Source organism: Gymnoscopelus braueri, assembly GCF_963280865.1.
Source record: "Gymnoscopelus braueri genome assembly, chromosome: 1".
Lineage (NCBI taxonomy): Eukaryota > Metazoa > Chordata > Actinopteri > Myctophiformes > Myctophidae > Gymnoscopelus > Gymnoscopelus braueri.
The window spans coordinates 32,113,815-32,130,659 of NC_137603.1; the positions used below are offsets into that span (position 1 = coordinate 32,113,815).

The 16,845-nt window shown below is 41.8% G+C and overlaps 1 protein-coding gene across 1 annotated transcript in view; it reads left to right on the forward strand.

Moving 5' to 3' along the window:
• Window positions 1-16,845, forward strand: part of LOC308105796 (protein unc-13 homolog C-like) — a gene marked incomplete at its 5' end in the record, with an annotated part of 229,949 nt that overhangs the window by 67,614 nt on the left and 145,490 nt on the right. Inside the window, 3 exons of the mRNA XM_080456721.1 lie at window positions 5,464-5,633; window positions 13,069-13,190; window positions 14,195-14,358. Of these exons, the coding sequence (XP_080312847.1) occupies window positions 5,464-5,633; window positions 13,069-13,190; window positions 14,195-14,358 (456 nt within the window). The remainder of the gene's footprint in view (window positions 1-5,463; window positions 5,634-13,068; window positions 13,191-14,194; window positions 14,359-16,845) is intronic.

Below are 16,845 nucleotides of genomic sequence, written 5' to 3' on the forward strand. Positions count from 1 at the left end.
TTTTCAGATAGTGGTTACAGGCTTGGATCCATACCTGAAATGAGACTCCAGTGATAGCATAATAAAAACTCTCCTCCCCATCGTACCGTACCTTACCATACACTACAGCGCTGTAGATTAATAGAGCGATACATTACTTTGATGCTCGGCGCAGAGCAGAATGCCCCGACGAGTGCACCGGCAGCCAGCACTTAGAAAAGGATTAGTTAAAATAATACCGCAGAGTCTGTCTGTCTGTCGCACCCAAAGAAGTCAGATCAAAGTGCAATCTGTCAGGCTTTCATTTATTCCTCATCTGAACCCATCTTGTCGTCATTGCTGTTGAACGCTGGAGCCGAAATTATGTCATAAATAGCAGATCTACAAGCTCACGACGCGTCACAGAGCGACACGCTTTTCTCTTTTTTACCGCCCCAATTTAGTTGTTATGCCAATTAATTCCTCAGTTTACCTACAGTATGATCTTAGATTACTGCTGAATGCCTAAATTGTAGGCACGGTGGCGCAGTCGGTAACTCTGTGGCCTCACAGCTAGAAGGTCCTGGGTTCGATTCCCGCCGGGGACGCCTTGGGTGCTGGGGGCGTGTCCTCTCCTCCGCTTCATCAGTGCCCATACCCTAGGTGGGGTTGGCGAAAGGGCCTTTCTGTGTGGAGTTTGCATGTTCTCCCCGTGTCCCCTAGGGTAGGTACCCTCACAAAAACATGCAGTAATCATGGTCTCTATACTGCCTCCCCCTGGTCAGCCTGATGGAAGGGAAAGGAACTGGTTGGAATAACGTGTTCCTTCCACGCACTACGTCCTACTGGGGAAACTCCCCTCCGTCAGGTGATAAGAAGGCTTGTTAGCCCTCATGCATTGAAGGAGGCATGAGTACAAAAGTATTGGTATCAAAATGTACTTAAAGTAATACTAGGTAACTTTTTCAACAAAACTAAAGTTAAATTGTATTATCTTTTGTGAGTGGCAAAAGTTTCACAACACCCACTCCATGAATTTCACCCCCGGAAGCCTTTTATTTATATATTTTCTATTGAACGGTGTCGGGGGGGACTTTCCCGGGAAAATGACGTCATCAACGGAGGCGGAAATGCACTGGTTTCCTGTTTGGCCAGGAACTACCGCAACGGTTTCCTGTTTGGCTAGGAACTACCGCGCTAATAACAAATAGGAACCTCACGCTGATTTTAAGAGAATGTAGGATTGGAAGATCGAAAAAGAACAGAAAAAGAAAGCACAGCTCATGGTAACTAATGCTCCACTGGCTAAGAGAAACGATCCGCAGATAGTATAAAACAATTAAAAGAACGCTTTTTGAAACGCTTCCGGCTTCCGGTGAAAACAAATGGAATTCCGGGTAATCGAGGACTACGGAAATTGTATGCAGTGACGGTAGTGACCAGCAGAGGTTGCTAAAAATCGTTATTTGTGAATCTGCATTGTACAACTTTAAAGCCTCAAAAGTAAAAGTACTAAAATGTTCACAACGCGTTGTGAGCTTGTAGATCGGCTATTTTCAAATAGCCTCGGTATAAAATAGGCATAAAGTGGTTAGTGTATGTTTTATAATGTAATAATTCATATCTGCAAAGTAACTAGTAACTAAAGTTTTCAAATAATTGTAGTGGAGTGAAAGTATTATATTTGCCTCTGAGATGTAGTGGATTAGAAGTAAAAGTATTGGAAATTGGAAATACTCAAGTTAAGAACAAATACCTCAACATTTTATTTAAGTACAGTACTTAAAGGGATACTTCACTCTCGGGCCGGGGACACATTTAAAAAAAATATTAAAAATAAATGAAAAAAGTTATGGAAAATTCATGGCCCCCTCACGCATTAGAGTGTCCTACTAATGCGTGAGGGGGCCATGAATTTTCCATAACTTTTTTCATTTATTTTTAATAATTTTTTTAAATGTGTCCCCGTCGGGAGAGTGAAGTATCCCTTTAAGTAAATGTACTTAGTTACTTTACACGACTGGCACTCACGCTCTGCCCTTCTGCACTTTTTATTTTACTTAAATTTAGTAATGGCAACATGGTTTAAACTGACACTTTTCGCCTCTGTGCCCTCATCAGTGTAATCACCTGAATCATTTACGCTGATGAAGGCATAGAGCCGAAACGCCTCCGTTAACCTGAAGGACAGAACGTGAGTGCCGGCATTTTTCTCTGTAAATGACAACACATCCCCCGCTGTCTGCGTGAGGTTAACAGGTAAATGACAACTTGCAAGTGGCACCTGCCATTGAAAATAAATGACAATGTGCTTCTGTGTGAGTGGAGAAAACAATGAATGGGGCCTCTTTACGGCGTGGCGACGAAGGGCTCAGGCGTCTAGGGCAGCATGTGTGTGTGTGTGTGTGTGTGTGTGTGTGTGTGTGTGTGTGTGTGTGTGTGTGTGTGTGTGTGTGTGTGTGTGTGTGTGTGTGTGTGTGTGTGTGTGTGTGTGTGTGTGTGTGTGTGTGTGTGTGTGTGTGTGTGTGTGTGTGTGTGTGTGTGTGCGCGTGCGTGTATGTGTGTGTGCGTGCACGCTCGCGCTAGGGCATTAACGAATAGTGATTTATGGTATTCGAATTATTCGACCCAAAAGTATTCGAATATTCGATTTTTCGATTTGATTATAAACAATTAAAAAATTAAAACATTTTTAAAAAGTTGTTTTTTTTTCTTTTTTTTTTAATTGCATTGATGACTCGACTCAAGGAATGCGAGTTGACGTCACACCAGAGCTCACAGCTGCATGTCTGCTCTAGAAAAGCCACAAAAAAAAGAAAATCTTAAAAAAAAAAAAAAAAAAAAATGTTTTTTTTTTCTTTTCTTTTTTTTCGAATAGTCGAATAGTGGTTTGATAGTCGAATAGTCGGTTTGATATTCGAATATTCGAATATTCGACTATTCTGTGAATGCCCTAGCTCGCGCGTGTGTTTTTTCTTAAATGAATGCCCTATCATACTACAGCACCACACAAACGTTTCAAAAGTAGCAGATCTACAAGCTCGAAGCGTGGCAAGGCGTTCACGCGCGCGTGCGTGTGTGTGTGTGTGTGTGCATTATAGATGAGCGGATGGGGGTTTTCGTCACTCAAATCCGCCTGTATACGTTCATTATCCATCCGCCATCCAACCGCATTAATTATATCATCCTAATAGATCCGCACCGACTGCATAATCTGCATGTCACATAATTATGTGCATTATTTCACCCGCGTTTTATCCAATATTAATGAATAGTTATATTTGATCAAATCTGCGGTTATCCGCGATTACCGCGGCTAAAACCTTGATCCGCGCACCTCTAGTGTGCATGCATGCGTGTGTTTATGCATCTGTGTGTGTGTGTGTGTGTGTGTGTGTGTGTGTGTGTGTTTGTCCGGTGTTTACCAGTGGACTTCTCAGTGCCATATTTCTTGTGAATGCTGCAAGGCAGTGCCAAGGAAGTACCTCCACACATTGATTTTCACATATTTATGTTTTATAGTTTCTGAATTGAAGTCAAAGAGGGGTCAGATTGGGCTTAAAAACCTGGCCCAAATAAGGAGTTATACGTCATTGATGACTCGCCCCATGAAGTTCCACGATCCACATGGGACCCACACCATTATTGTTTTTTTAACTGTTAAATTGTTTTTCCCCCCCCTTTTCTCCCTACTTTAGTCGTTTCCAACTCCCCCTATGTTTGTATTGCTCCTGTCACTGCCAACCCCTTTACTGTACATGTTGGTCTTGGGGAGGGAGCGGACCAACGATTCTCAAACGTTGTCATAAGGACCCCCAGTTTGGCATGCATTAGTTCATTTCTGGGACCCCAATCTGCACTGTGAAATTCTCAGTGTTTATCTAACTCTGAGAGTGCACAAAAGGAACCAAATGGACCGGTGAGGGTCCATTTGGTTTCTTTTGTACACTCTCAGAGTTAAAGATATGCAACGTTCTGTAAAAATTAGAAACAGTTAATATTTTAATCAAGAAGGACAATGCCTGTCGCAAGTTGATGATGTAATTTGCCATTGTGGGGTCTGTCCCTATGGAATGTATGGAATGCATGTGCAAATAAAACATATTTCATGATTTTGATTTGATGCTCATATTAACTGTAGGAAGTATTAAGCTGTTTTTTATTTGCACAGCATGCATTCCATAGGGCTAGACCCCACATGGACAAATGACATCATCAACTTTCGACGCTTCAGTAAAAGATTAACTATTCTTAAAATAAAATATTTAAGGTGTTTTAAATTTTTTATATTTGTTATAGAGGGCAATTATAATGTATCAAGGCATATAAGGCTTATTAGGGATCCTTTTAACATGTGCAGAGGAACACGCTATCCCTCCCAGTTGTGCTCCTTGCTGTGCAGCCGCCTTGTGATTTGTGATGACGTGCTGTGAATGGATGCAGTGGGAGCAGCTTGTTAGGCTGATATAGGCTGTCAGTACGTCAGCTTGAATTTGACTTTACTGATACGCACTCACTCACACACACACACACACACACACACACACACACACACACACGCATTCAGACACACACACACACACACACACACACATTTGAATCTGTGGTGTAAGAAGTGCACTCTGATTATTATATCGTTTTTATACTTAGGACCATTTCACCCATTTTCAAACTATCTTCATATAATTGGTCCTCACTAATGCTCATGATAACATATCCACCAATGAGACACTAGAGTGAGTACACGGAAACGGTGCCATCTTATAAAGAACATTAGTAAGGAGTTATATGAAGATAAGGTTGACATTGGTGAAGTGCTCCTTTAAGTAAAAGTAGCAATGACACAATATAACAGCATTAGTATCAGCATCAAAATATACTGACCGTACCAAAGTATAATTGCATTATGCCACTTCGGCCAACGCCTCGACGTTAGTGTTCATTTTGACAGCACATTTTGATTTAGTTTTAGTCATAGTCTTTGGAATCAAATTCCATTTAGTTTTAGTCATATTTTAGTCATCTGAAATGTTTTACTGTTAGTCTAGTTTTAGTCGACTAAATATCATAAGATTATAGTCGACTAAATCTACAGTTGATTTAGTCGACTAACATGCATTTTGGCGGTGCCTTGATGGCGTCGTAATGACTGATTTTACTCTTGGTTGCATGCTGAAAATAGCCGATCTACAAGCTCACAACCCGTCGCAGTTGTGTGCTTGTAGATCTGCTATTTTCAGAGCTCAACAGCCGAGCGCAACCAAACATAAAATTACTTGTCTTTTAGTTCTACTGGATCTCTTCTCCACTCGTCCCTCGTTAACATTTTAGTCTAGTTTGTATGTGTTGACAAAATTGTCAATATATTTAGTCTTAATCTTAGCAAAAGATAGTCGACGGACATTTTTCTTCATAGTTTTAGTCGACGAAATCAACACTGCTCGACGTAATGAGGCGTCAATTGAAGTGCTGTTTCTTCTTTTGTTTGTCCTTTTATCGTCACAGTGAGTGCCACAACGCCACCGACCGCATCAAGGTGCGCGTGTGGGACGAGGATGACGACATCAAGTCGCGGGTCAAGCAGCACTTTAAGCGCGAGTCGGATGACTTCCTGGGCCAGACCATCATCGAGGTGCGCATGCTGAGCGGAGAGATGGACGTGTGGTACAACCTGGGTACGTAAACAGCAATGACAACGACGACAACACGCTGTAGAGCATTTGATTCTCAAAGTGGGGTCCGGGGACCCCTAGGGGTCCTTGAGGGAGTTCCAGGGGGTCCCCAGCTGATGGATAGTTAGGAACCAAATGGACCCTTAAGGGTCCTGAGAGTGTCCTGAGAGGGGTAGCAGAGATAGAAATACCATTCAATGGGGGACCGTAGCCCTAATGCATGTCAAACTGGGGTTCCTTGAAATTAAAATGGTTGAGAATCACTGCTGGAGCCGTAAAAAAAAATCTCTTACGGGGGTCCCTGGCATGCATTTCTTTTCAAATGGGTGTCCGGGTAAGTGTCAATTTGGGGGTCCTCGACATGAAAAAGTTTGAGAACCGCTGCTGTAGAGCGGTGGCTCTCAAATGTTTTAATTTAAAGGTAGAGGAAGTGATATTATTTTTGTTAAAACATAAAACACGTTGGTTGCCAATTTCAGCCAATCAGGAGAGAGTACCCATTGTTCTTAAATGTTCCCCAGCTCCAATTGTGTCTGCTCACTTCTTTGTGTCATCACTTCCAATTTCACTTGTTTATCCTGTATGAGGATCTCTCTCCTGATTGGCTAAAAATGGTATCCCGACCTGAAAATCTTCTGTTTGCTAAAAAGCTGGTGAGATGGGGAGACCCCTGTTACTGAACAAACACTCTATGTCTGATTCATAATATAGTTATGGTATCATAATATAGAGCTACAGTATTTGACACCTATTTTTAACCAAATAAATGTCAAGTACTGCACCTTTAAACTCAAAGGATTAAAACAGGACTTAATGGTTTTCATGGACATAAGTATAGCTTTTTCAAGTATTGACATTGGTGTCTGATAATAGGGAGCTCATTTGATTCTCCCTCCGCCCATGGCCCAGATCCCCAGCATTGAGACAGACATGGTTGCCGTCACCTCAAGGTCTCATCCGTCTCTCCTCGCTTGCACGAGCCTAAGCGGCCCCCACCTCTCTGCCGCCTGAGGACCATGCTAGGATAAACGGCTGCATAATGGGAGCCCCACTTCTGTTGAACTATTATGACCAGCGGATGCACTCTTTGTTTGCCTCTCCAGCTAAACGGGAGCAATTTCCAGTAATAGTGACCCCTCCCTCGCCCCGTACTGTCGCACGGGGCCTTTTAAAATGTCCACAATTAATGTTTAAAGAGTCCTGGTCCGACCCTCCTCCAGTTTGCTCTCTTCCGTAAGATACTTCAGCTCTCTTTCAATCTCGCCTCTTCTCTTCTCTACAAAACCCTGTTCAGTCTTTTTTCTGTGTCATATTTCTCATTCATCTCTCTAGCTTGACTGTAGTGTAGAATTTCATTTTCATTTTTTTGGTCACTGGAGAGATAGTCTCGCATGGCCAGCCCTCGTCTTCTCACTCCACTCTGCCTAGAGGTCTGGGGGGAACTCATCTCACAGTGGAAACAGTGGATGGAATGAGCGAGCAGCTCACTCGCTGGGGCGTGGCTAAACTTGTGATTGAGTGACTTAGAGCAGTGGTTCTCAACCTGTGGGTCGGGACCCTCAGGGTCCCCACATGATTTGGCCGGGGGGGGGTTGGGGGGGGGTCCCCCAGATGACAGTGAAGTTACAATTTAAGGACTTCTAAGTAGCCTACTTTTTAATACCTAAAACAAAAGCAAAGTAAAAGATCATTACTGCACACACGTAATAAACAAACTATGAAAAACTGGTCAAACGTTGGCCAAATTGTCAAATAAATAATAATAAAGATATTGAAAATAGCCGATCTACAAGCTCACAACGCCTCGCAGCGTGAGGCCTTGTGAGCTTGTAGATCGGCTATTTTCACAATATTTATTTGTGAAACCGAGTCAAACTAAATTGAATGCCGTCCAATACATTCCAAATGCTTATTAGGGAAGGGGGTCCCCACTTCAATTATGATTATTTTGAGGGGGTCACAGCCTTTAAAGGTTGAGAACCACTTACTTAGAGCACTGGTTCTCAATGTGGGCAGGGGGCCCTTACAGGGTTTTACAGGGTTTCCAGGGGGTCCCCAGCTACTGTAAAATTGATGGATGGTTAGGAACCAAATGGACCATTACAGGTCTGTAACTCCGACGGTGTATAAATGGAACCAAATGGACCCGACCCTCGGGTCCATTTGGGCACCTATTCAGGACACAGAGACACAATATAAACATACATTTGAATACAGTAAGAACAAATGAAAGAAGAATAGACAGAAACATTGCAGTGCAGAAGAATAATTTAAAACATCTCAATAAAAGGCAGCGGCAAACACAAAGAGCTGAGATTTTTAGTAGACGTGGAGTTTTCTGGGAGTTTGTTCCAGATATGTGGTGCATGAAAACTAAACACTGCTTCACATTTTAGTTTAGATTCCAGGGACGGAAAGCAGACCTTTTCCCCAGATGACCTGGAAGGTTCATGATATCGCACAGAGATCAGAGATGTGTCATTGTGGATAGAATGACCAGCCCACCACTCTATCCACTTTTCTTTTCCTTCAGAATCCCCTGCAGGCTTTTCTCTGTGAAGGTCTGAGGTTAATGGAAACAGGGATATCCGTGGGAGGGGGGTGGTGGATGGGGGTCACAGGGCACATCTGTAGACTCGTGGAGCTTGTGTGTGTGTGTGTGTGTGTGTGTGTGTGTGTGTGTGTGTGTGTGTGTGTGTGTGTGTGTGTGTGTGTGTGTGTGTGTGTGTGTGTGTGTGTGTGTGTGTGTGTGTGTGTGTGTGTGTGTGAGTGAGAGCGAGAGACCAAGGTTACAGCAGCTGTAGTCCACACTCTAGGTCAGGAGGTCGCACACAGGGTGTGTGTGGGTGGGTGTGTGTTGTATACCCATATATGGCTGGATATGACACCAATAATAATAAGGAGACCAAAGACCAGGTATGGTTGCACTGTAAGCTTCACTTTAGTGTAAACAATAGACAGCAGGTACAAGGAAGTACATCAAAGAGCAGGGAGGCATGGCGGTAGCTCGCCAGGGACAAACTAGGGCTGTCAATACACAACTGTGTGTGTGTGTGTGTGTGTGTGTGTGTGTGTGTGTGTGTGTGTGTGTGTGTGTGTGTGTGTGTGTGTGTGTGTGTGTGTGTGTGTGTGTGTGTGTGTGTGTGTGTAGGCCTGTTACAATTATTACATAATCGCCTAATCACAGTTAACTGAGATAATCACAATTATTGTTTTCATAATCGTCAATCATTTACATGTTGAAAATGTTTAGTATATTTTCAAACATTTTCCAAAAATTGTGGAAATAGCCGATCTAAAAGCTCAAAACGCTTGTGAGTTTCTACGGTGGGGTCAGACTTGTTGTGTGTGCATGTACAGTAAGTGCGTGTGTGCATGCGGGTCAGATGGAGGAACTTTGCCATGAGAGCAGGACAGGACGCGGCTAACATATCTCTGACATTAATATCGTTGCTCTCGGGTGGAAACCTTGTACTTTATGTCCAAATATGCTGCTTTTCAGAAAATGGGAGGGAAAAAAGAACCTGTGTTCCAATGGATCCAATGTGGTTATTTTTTTTAGTAAAAGTACTTGTTAGTAAATGTCATTTGTTCAATATTTATGACACCCACAGGCACAGACACACTTAAAAAAAGGGGGAAAAAATAGCAAAAACAATGCTGATATACAAGCTCACAACGAGCAACACTACTTTATGAACGTTGAAATATGGAGATTCAAGGTTTCCACCGACAGCTTTGATATCAAAAACCTTTACATACCAAGACAGTTGATCAGTATATCTTAACCATGCGGTAGAATAAGAGTTGGCTCGTTATTAGAGTTGGGTCACTATTTTAACTGACATATTTCATCACATATAAAAGGTCTGACCTGGAGCTAGAGCAGTAGTTCTCAAAGTGGGGTCCGGGGACCCCCAGGGGTCCTTGAGGGAGTTCCAGGAGATCCCCAGCAAAATGTGTTAATATAGCATCACGATTATTTTAATCACTTTAACCCTCCCTACACATTGGCTATTTGAAAATAGCCGATGTACAAGTTATGTACTTGTAGATCTACTATTTTCACAAAAATCTTGAATCTTGTATGGGGGTCCTTGGCACAAATACATATCAATTTGGGGAAAAAGGTTTATGAACAGCTGAGCTAGAGAGTCAGGCTATATAAGGTGAAACTTTATGAAGGAAAGGCAATACAAAGCAAGGCAAATTTATATCCAGGGGCTGCTCAATTAATCACCTTTCATTTTAAATTACGATTTTGGCTTCCAATGATTATGAAAACAAGAAAATCCGTTTCGCAAGGATGCTCTCATTCTGTCTTGTGTTATAAATCCAGCGCACCCTTTTTACAGCGGTGTGCTGTCGCCCCTCCCTCTATAAAAGCACAAACTCACGCTCAGTTTATAGGCTGTATAGTTCAGCTAAACAGAGATGACAGAAAGAGAGCCCTTGGTCAACAAGTAAAGTAAAAACAATTCATCTGTTTGGAAACACTTTGGTTTCAAGGAGTCTGACAAAGAACAATGCATTACTGAGCAAAATGTATTGTATTACACAGTGGTGTGTGCACAACAAGGCAATACGACCAATTTATTTAATCCTCTTGAAGTTCAAGTACAAAGTGGTTTATGAGCAATAAAGGAGATAAAAAGACAGATAAAATCCATCACCAAGTTCAATAAATGTGTGATGTTTCCAAAGTCAATGAGTAATCATGCTAAATAATCTGTGATCTCAATATTGACCACTGAATAATCAGACCTAAGCACATTTCATACACTGAAGCAGTTCAAAGTGCTTTCACATAAAATAGACACAAAGTAGAAATAAAGCCAATAAAAAGAAATAAAACGATAAAGAAAAAAGTATTACAAAACGCATAATAAAAACAATACAAATCCAATACAAAACAATAAGAGGCAGAAACGGTCGCAGTGCAGTTTGGTTTCACAGTATTAGCAGCAGAAAGGCAGAGGTGAACAGAGAAGTCTATCTTAAAAATAGATTAAAAAAAATACCCAGAATTGGGGCAGATCTAAGCTCTTTTTGAAGTTTATATCAGCTATATTATGTAGCATAGTAAGTAACTGAATGCTGCTTCACCATGTGTTGTTTTAATTCTACAAAGAGTCAATTCTATTACACACTGGCAGCCAATGCAGAGACATTAGAACTGGTGTAAAATGTTCAGCTTTCTGACAGCATACAGTACATATATTTTTGTAATCTAAACTATGTACCAAACTATCAACCAAAATGTAGCTTTTTCAACTCACAGATTTTCTAGAATGGTACATTAAGTTGTACAGTATTTATAGAGCCCTCCAACACTACTGACCAGTCCCTGAGTAAAGCTGACAGCGTACTCCAAAAGAAGTTGAATCTTCTTTTTCCTTTTTTTGTTTTGTTTGCTGAAGCCGAACAAGTTCTTTGAGGATGAAATTGTTTTTATACTCGATGCGGCTCCACCCTGAGTGCTGAACCGTTAGACATTATGCAGTGCTGGAATGGTGATTTATTTTGCCACCTGACTCTCCGCTGTGTGTTTTCATCAGCCTCGGACGTGCTTTGACATAATTCATAATTTTGTCTCTGGGATTTCTCAATTTCTGGCGACAGACACTCTTAAGCGGACAGAGTGTGTGCTATTTAACTCCACCAATGAATTGCCATCTGGTGTGTTTGTAGTCCCTCAGAGAGAGGTGTTTATAGAGGTGTTCGTACCTCCTAACCTCCTCAGACATAATTTCTTCAAAACGGTCCATGGTATGTTGCTTGCAGATTGAGGTAATAAAACAAAAATAATTGTAGATCTGATATTTCTCCAAAAGTATGACAAATCTTGAAAACAGGACTTTTGTTATAGTAACAGTAACAGAGTTTTTTACTTAAAGGAGGACTTCACCCAAAAAATTACTTATTTTCTATCAATTACACACCCCATGAAGCCTTGATTTCATGGATTTATTTTTGTTTTTGTGGCATTTATAAGACAATAATTTGATGACCGTGTGTATTTCCGGTAGGAGACACAAATAATCTATTTTGTGTCTCCTACCGGATACATTAGCCGGTAGGAGACGGGAATCAAATTATTAGCTTAGGAATGCGACAAAAACTAAAAAGAATCCATGGATTCAAGGCTTCATAGGGTGTGCAATTGATAGAAAATAAGTAATTTTTTGGGTGAACTCCTCCTTTAACCCATTAAAACTGGTAAAGCATCTGCGTCATTTTAGATTCTTGCGTTGGCTATTCAAGAATAGCAGATCTACAAGCTCACATCTACTTGTACATTTGCTATTTTTGAACTTTTTTTTGTTTTTGTTTTTTTACACAAATATCTTCTTCTGGGCATTAATTTATCTGGCACAAGGCATTTTTAAGATGGGGGTCCACAGTCAAATATATATCAATTTTGGGGTCCGTGGCACAAAAAAGTGTGAGAACTACTGATTTAGAAGGCATATGTAGAATCGTAAAAAAAATAAAAATAGTATGTGTTCCACCACTGATGTCTTCATTCTCTTGATTGCTGTCGTTGTGCGGTGGTGTTTCAGCTAGTTAGACAATCTTGGAGTTGAAAGAAGTGCCGTTAAGAACTTCGGCGACGGAATGTGTCTCTTTGTTTTCTACACAATTACATAATTCTGTTCTTACGACTTCATTTCTCCCAACAAGTATGCCTACAGTAGATCTCCTAGCACCAGCATTCTGAATGAGCTGTAGTAGTATCGCCTCAGGGCTTTTTAAGGGAAAAGGCTATTAGAGAAGTCTAACCTATACTGGAAATGGAAAGTGTGAATTAAAGGGACAAAGAAAGACAGGTGTTCAGACAAGGCAAAGGCACGGAGCAAAATGAATGTGTGTGCTCGCCTGGCATTGGATTTTGTTCTTGTTAACCCATTTTAACCGGGAACGCATATTTGTAACCACTTGAACCATTATTTTATACTTTATTAAAAGATCGTGAAAATTTGTGCAAATATTTGAATATATTTATATATTTTTTAAAAAATTACTCAAATCTTTGCTTCTGGGGATTCTACACGTCTTCTAAATCCTAATAGTTATATTTTTTTTAACCCGTGATACGATATGATATGTATTTGTCCACAGACCCCCATCTCAAAATGTTTTGTTCCAGGGACCCCCAGAAGCAAAGAGTTAAAAATGTTGTTAAAAATCTCTACAATCAAAGATTTGCCCACCTTTTCACAATTTAGCAGATCTACAAGACACTTGACTCTACGAGCCCATGGCGCGGCACCGAGTGTATATCTGCTATTTTTAAATATTTTTTAATATATAAATCTAAAATGACACATATGCGTTAAACAGGTTAATGCTTCTGCGGCGCTCTAAAACAAACACATCTCGGCAGTATGGGCCTTGTCAGCAGAACTCAAACAGCCATGGCCTCTGTGTGTTGCAGATAAGAGAACTGACAAGTCTGCAGTGTCTGGCGCCATCCGCCTGAAAATCAGCGTCGAGATGAAGGGAGAGGAGAGGGAGAAGGTGGCCCCGCCCCACGGCCAGTACACCTGTCTGCATGAGGTACGGTATACACGTCGGGATGCCGTATCTTTCGGTGTGAGAGCAGGGCAGCTGCACACGTTTCCATTCATCACTGTTGCACCAGGAGTTGCTTTGAAGATTCACATGTTTTATTTCTCTTTTCAGCTGTCAGAAACTACAAGGATATATGGTTTATCGCTGCTGTCGGGCAGAAACCAGCTAACCCAAAACAAAACAAAACAAAAAGTGGAGTTAGGAGGTTTTGTCCATCATTGATAAGAACAGCTGAATGGACCTCCAAGCTCACAATGAGGTTGGAGATCAAAAGGGGGTGGAGCCTGGAGTCAGCAAAACCAGCTAACTCCACCCCCCTTTGGTGGAGTTAGCTGGTTTAGCAGACAAGCTAACTCCACCCCTTTGGTGGAGTTAGCTGGTTTAGCAGACAGTTTGAGGATCCAGTTTGGTCAGAAGCGCTTTTTAATACTTTTTCATTAGTTCAATATTGTATTAACCAACACACAGACGTAAAGGGTGTTCAATAGCACTGATTTATGAAAGACAATTAAAAAGCTGAAAATGGAGGTTTCTGCCAGACAGCGACAAATTATATAACTTTCATGGAACAGTTGTCCAGGGTCGAAGGGAGACGTGCACAATGGTTCTGATTGTAGGTGCACTGTGACTGCTTAAATACCTGTAGAGATCTTGCTCTTATCTCTTCTCTCTGCATTCCTGAACACATTCAAAACTGTAGACATACTGTATCCTACTTGTCATAATATGACAAGTAGGATACAGTATGTCTACAGTTTTGAATATCGTAATAGTTTGGTATATTATACCAAACTATTACGATCACATTTATCTTGTTTTCTTGTTTGTGAAAGGCACACATAATAATAGAGACGTGTTATATATAGTCACATCAAAAACTGAGATTGCAACTCAGAAGTGGCTCCCGGTCCTATTTGACAAAGCCGCACGACTCTTACATCAATTATGATTCTAACAACCGGTACCGGGTCCTTATCTTTCACCCTCAGAACCTGTTCCACCACCTGACGGAGGTGAAGAACGGCGGGGCGGTGAAGATCCCCCAGGTGAAAGGGGACGAGGCGTGGAAAGTGTACTTCGACGACGTGTCCCAGGAGATAGTGGACGAGTTCGCCATGCGATATGGCGTGGAGTCCATCTATCAGGCCATGACGTGAGTACCGCCCTGATCTATGACCCTGCCCCCACGCAGCCTCATCCGTCACTGTCTCGGAGTGGGAGGAGAAAAAAACAGGGGATGAGCAGAGGAGGGCAGGAGGAAGAGAAGCTGTAAAAGATGTCTCCTCAGCACAATCTACTTTTGGAGGAGGTGGGAGGAGTCTTGGAAGAGTCTAAATTTGATTGATCAATCGCATACGGGGGGGCGAAACGAAACCTCTTAACCACCTCAGGGCCTATTGATTACAGGGATACAATCTCTGACCCAATAAACCCGGCCTATATATTTAGTTGACCGGGGTCCTCCGGGGGTCTATTTGGCCCCTCCTTTTTTCCCCCTGTACATCAAATCATTTTGATCATCATTTTGGGGTGTTTGCCCATTTTCACCGAATGTCTGCCTGTCTTTTTGCCAAATGATTGGCTATCTTGACATGCCCAGATTAATAGGGAATGCGAATTTAGTTAACCTTCTCCGTTTCTCTGTGACTCTGGTTATCTGATCATCTCCGATACTTCAACACCTAATGTGTTGTCTGGTTATCTGCTCAACCAGGTGATCATAGCGTCACCGGCTTTCACATCCAGCTGGAGACTGACTGGAACTGCATATCTTCCATATGTCTACCCTTAGCTTCTCTACACACCAGTGGTTCTCAAACGTTTTCATGTCAAGGACCCACAAATTGATATGTATTTGGCCGCAGACCCCCATCTGAAAAGGTTTTGTGCCAGGGACCCCCAGAAGAGAAGATTTATGTAAAAAAAATATATATATGTGTTCAAAATATTTTTCAAAAGTTTCAAAAATAGCAGATGTACAACCTCACAGCATGGCACAAAGTGACACGCCATGAGCTTGTAGATCCCCCCCCCCCCCCCCAAGGACCCCACTTTGAGAACCACTGCTCTACACTGCCTTAAAATTAACCTTAACAGAGTTTTTGCATCAGAAACCAGAGAGTTTCTCCAGTCTGCCCAGTATGGCGAAACACAGCAAAATTATGTGTCATAATGCATCAAAGCTAGCATATACCCTCCATAGATACTGCAGCAGCTACTAACTGTAGACTGTAGTAGTAGTAGTAGTAGTAGTAGTAGTAGTAGTAGTAGTAGTAGTAGTAGTAGTAGTATTACTACTACTGTAGTAGTAGTAGTAGTTGTAGTAGTTGGAGTATTTGCCAAGGACATTTGCATATAGGCTACCCGGAATCCAGTCTCCGTGCCATCCTAACTATTTGAAGCGGTGCGTGGGTGACTATTTTAACAGTGCCTGGGGAGTGGTTAGGGGTTAAGTCAGTCTCTAAATGCTACTTTCAGCTATAGAGACATCAAATGGCTCTCGTTGCTAAAACTGAACATTTAAAGACCTGTTTTTGTCTGTCTTGATATGAGTGGTTATGAGTGGTTTTCAAAGCATTTGCTTTCCCCACAATAATGATACTGGGGTTAAAAGTATTGGGACATTACAGGGCTAAACCTCTCAGTGATAACCACTCTGTAAACAATGCGTAGGTGTTTGCTGTGCAAGTGCAAAGATGTTGTGGGTAAATTTTTCTTCTGAAATGCACCTGAGTGGACACCAATTAAAAACTGAAATCTGCCAGATTAATCTTTCATGGCCTTGGTGCTCCAACAGCCCGAAGGCGTGTGCCCTTTGTTGCGAAGTTGGCAATCTATTAACAAACAAACACAATATGATTGTACTAAAAGTGGAATAGCAGCAATGCAGCCAATTGCTGCTACTTGCAATAAATGGCATGGAATTATAGATTGGAGACACGACTGTAATACATAATACAACAGTGGTTACCGTCTTCAATGCATCGCTAATTGGGCAGAAACCTTGTATAGTATCTCTGTATTTCATCCATTAATGTTTTTTTTCCGGCAGTTTCAACAGTTTTAGACATACAGAACAGTAGGCTACAAGGTATCTGCCCGACAGCAAAAATAAATTGTTTTTCTTTGTGATGGGAGCCGGCTGTGGCGTTTGCTACAGTATGTGATGGCCTTGTTACAACATGAGAGCAGTTCACAGACAGTGTATGAGGGAATGTGTTAGCAGCCGCCAGGTTATGGGAGTGCAGACGTGCAGAGCTGTAAGTGGCTGCTATTACTAGCTAGCGGAGGTGGAGTTAATGCTGCGGGGTCCCTGCGCGTGCCTCGCTTATTATGCTTCACCAGGAATTTATGAAAGGATTCCTATCTTTCCTTCCCTGCACCCTCCATCACGGAACCTTGACTCCCAATCGCTCCTGACATGATGGGCTTGGAAGCATCTCTAAACGTCTACAAAGGCAACCGCCACAGACCCAGTATACCTCTATAATATATCGTTGCTCGGTTTCCACCCGACATATACGCATTTACTCTCCACTCAGTGGTGGAAGAAGTTCTCCGATAATTGTTTTACTTCAGAAAGCAGTGCCACCCTATAAATACACTCTGCTACAAGTAAAAGGCCTGTGTTCAAAATTAG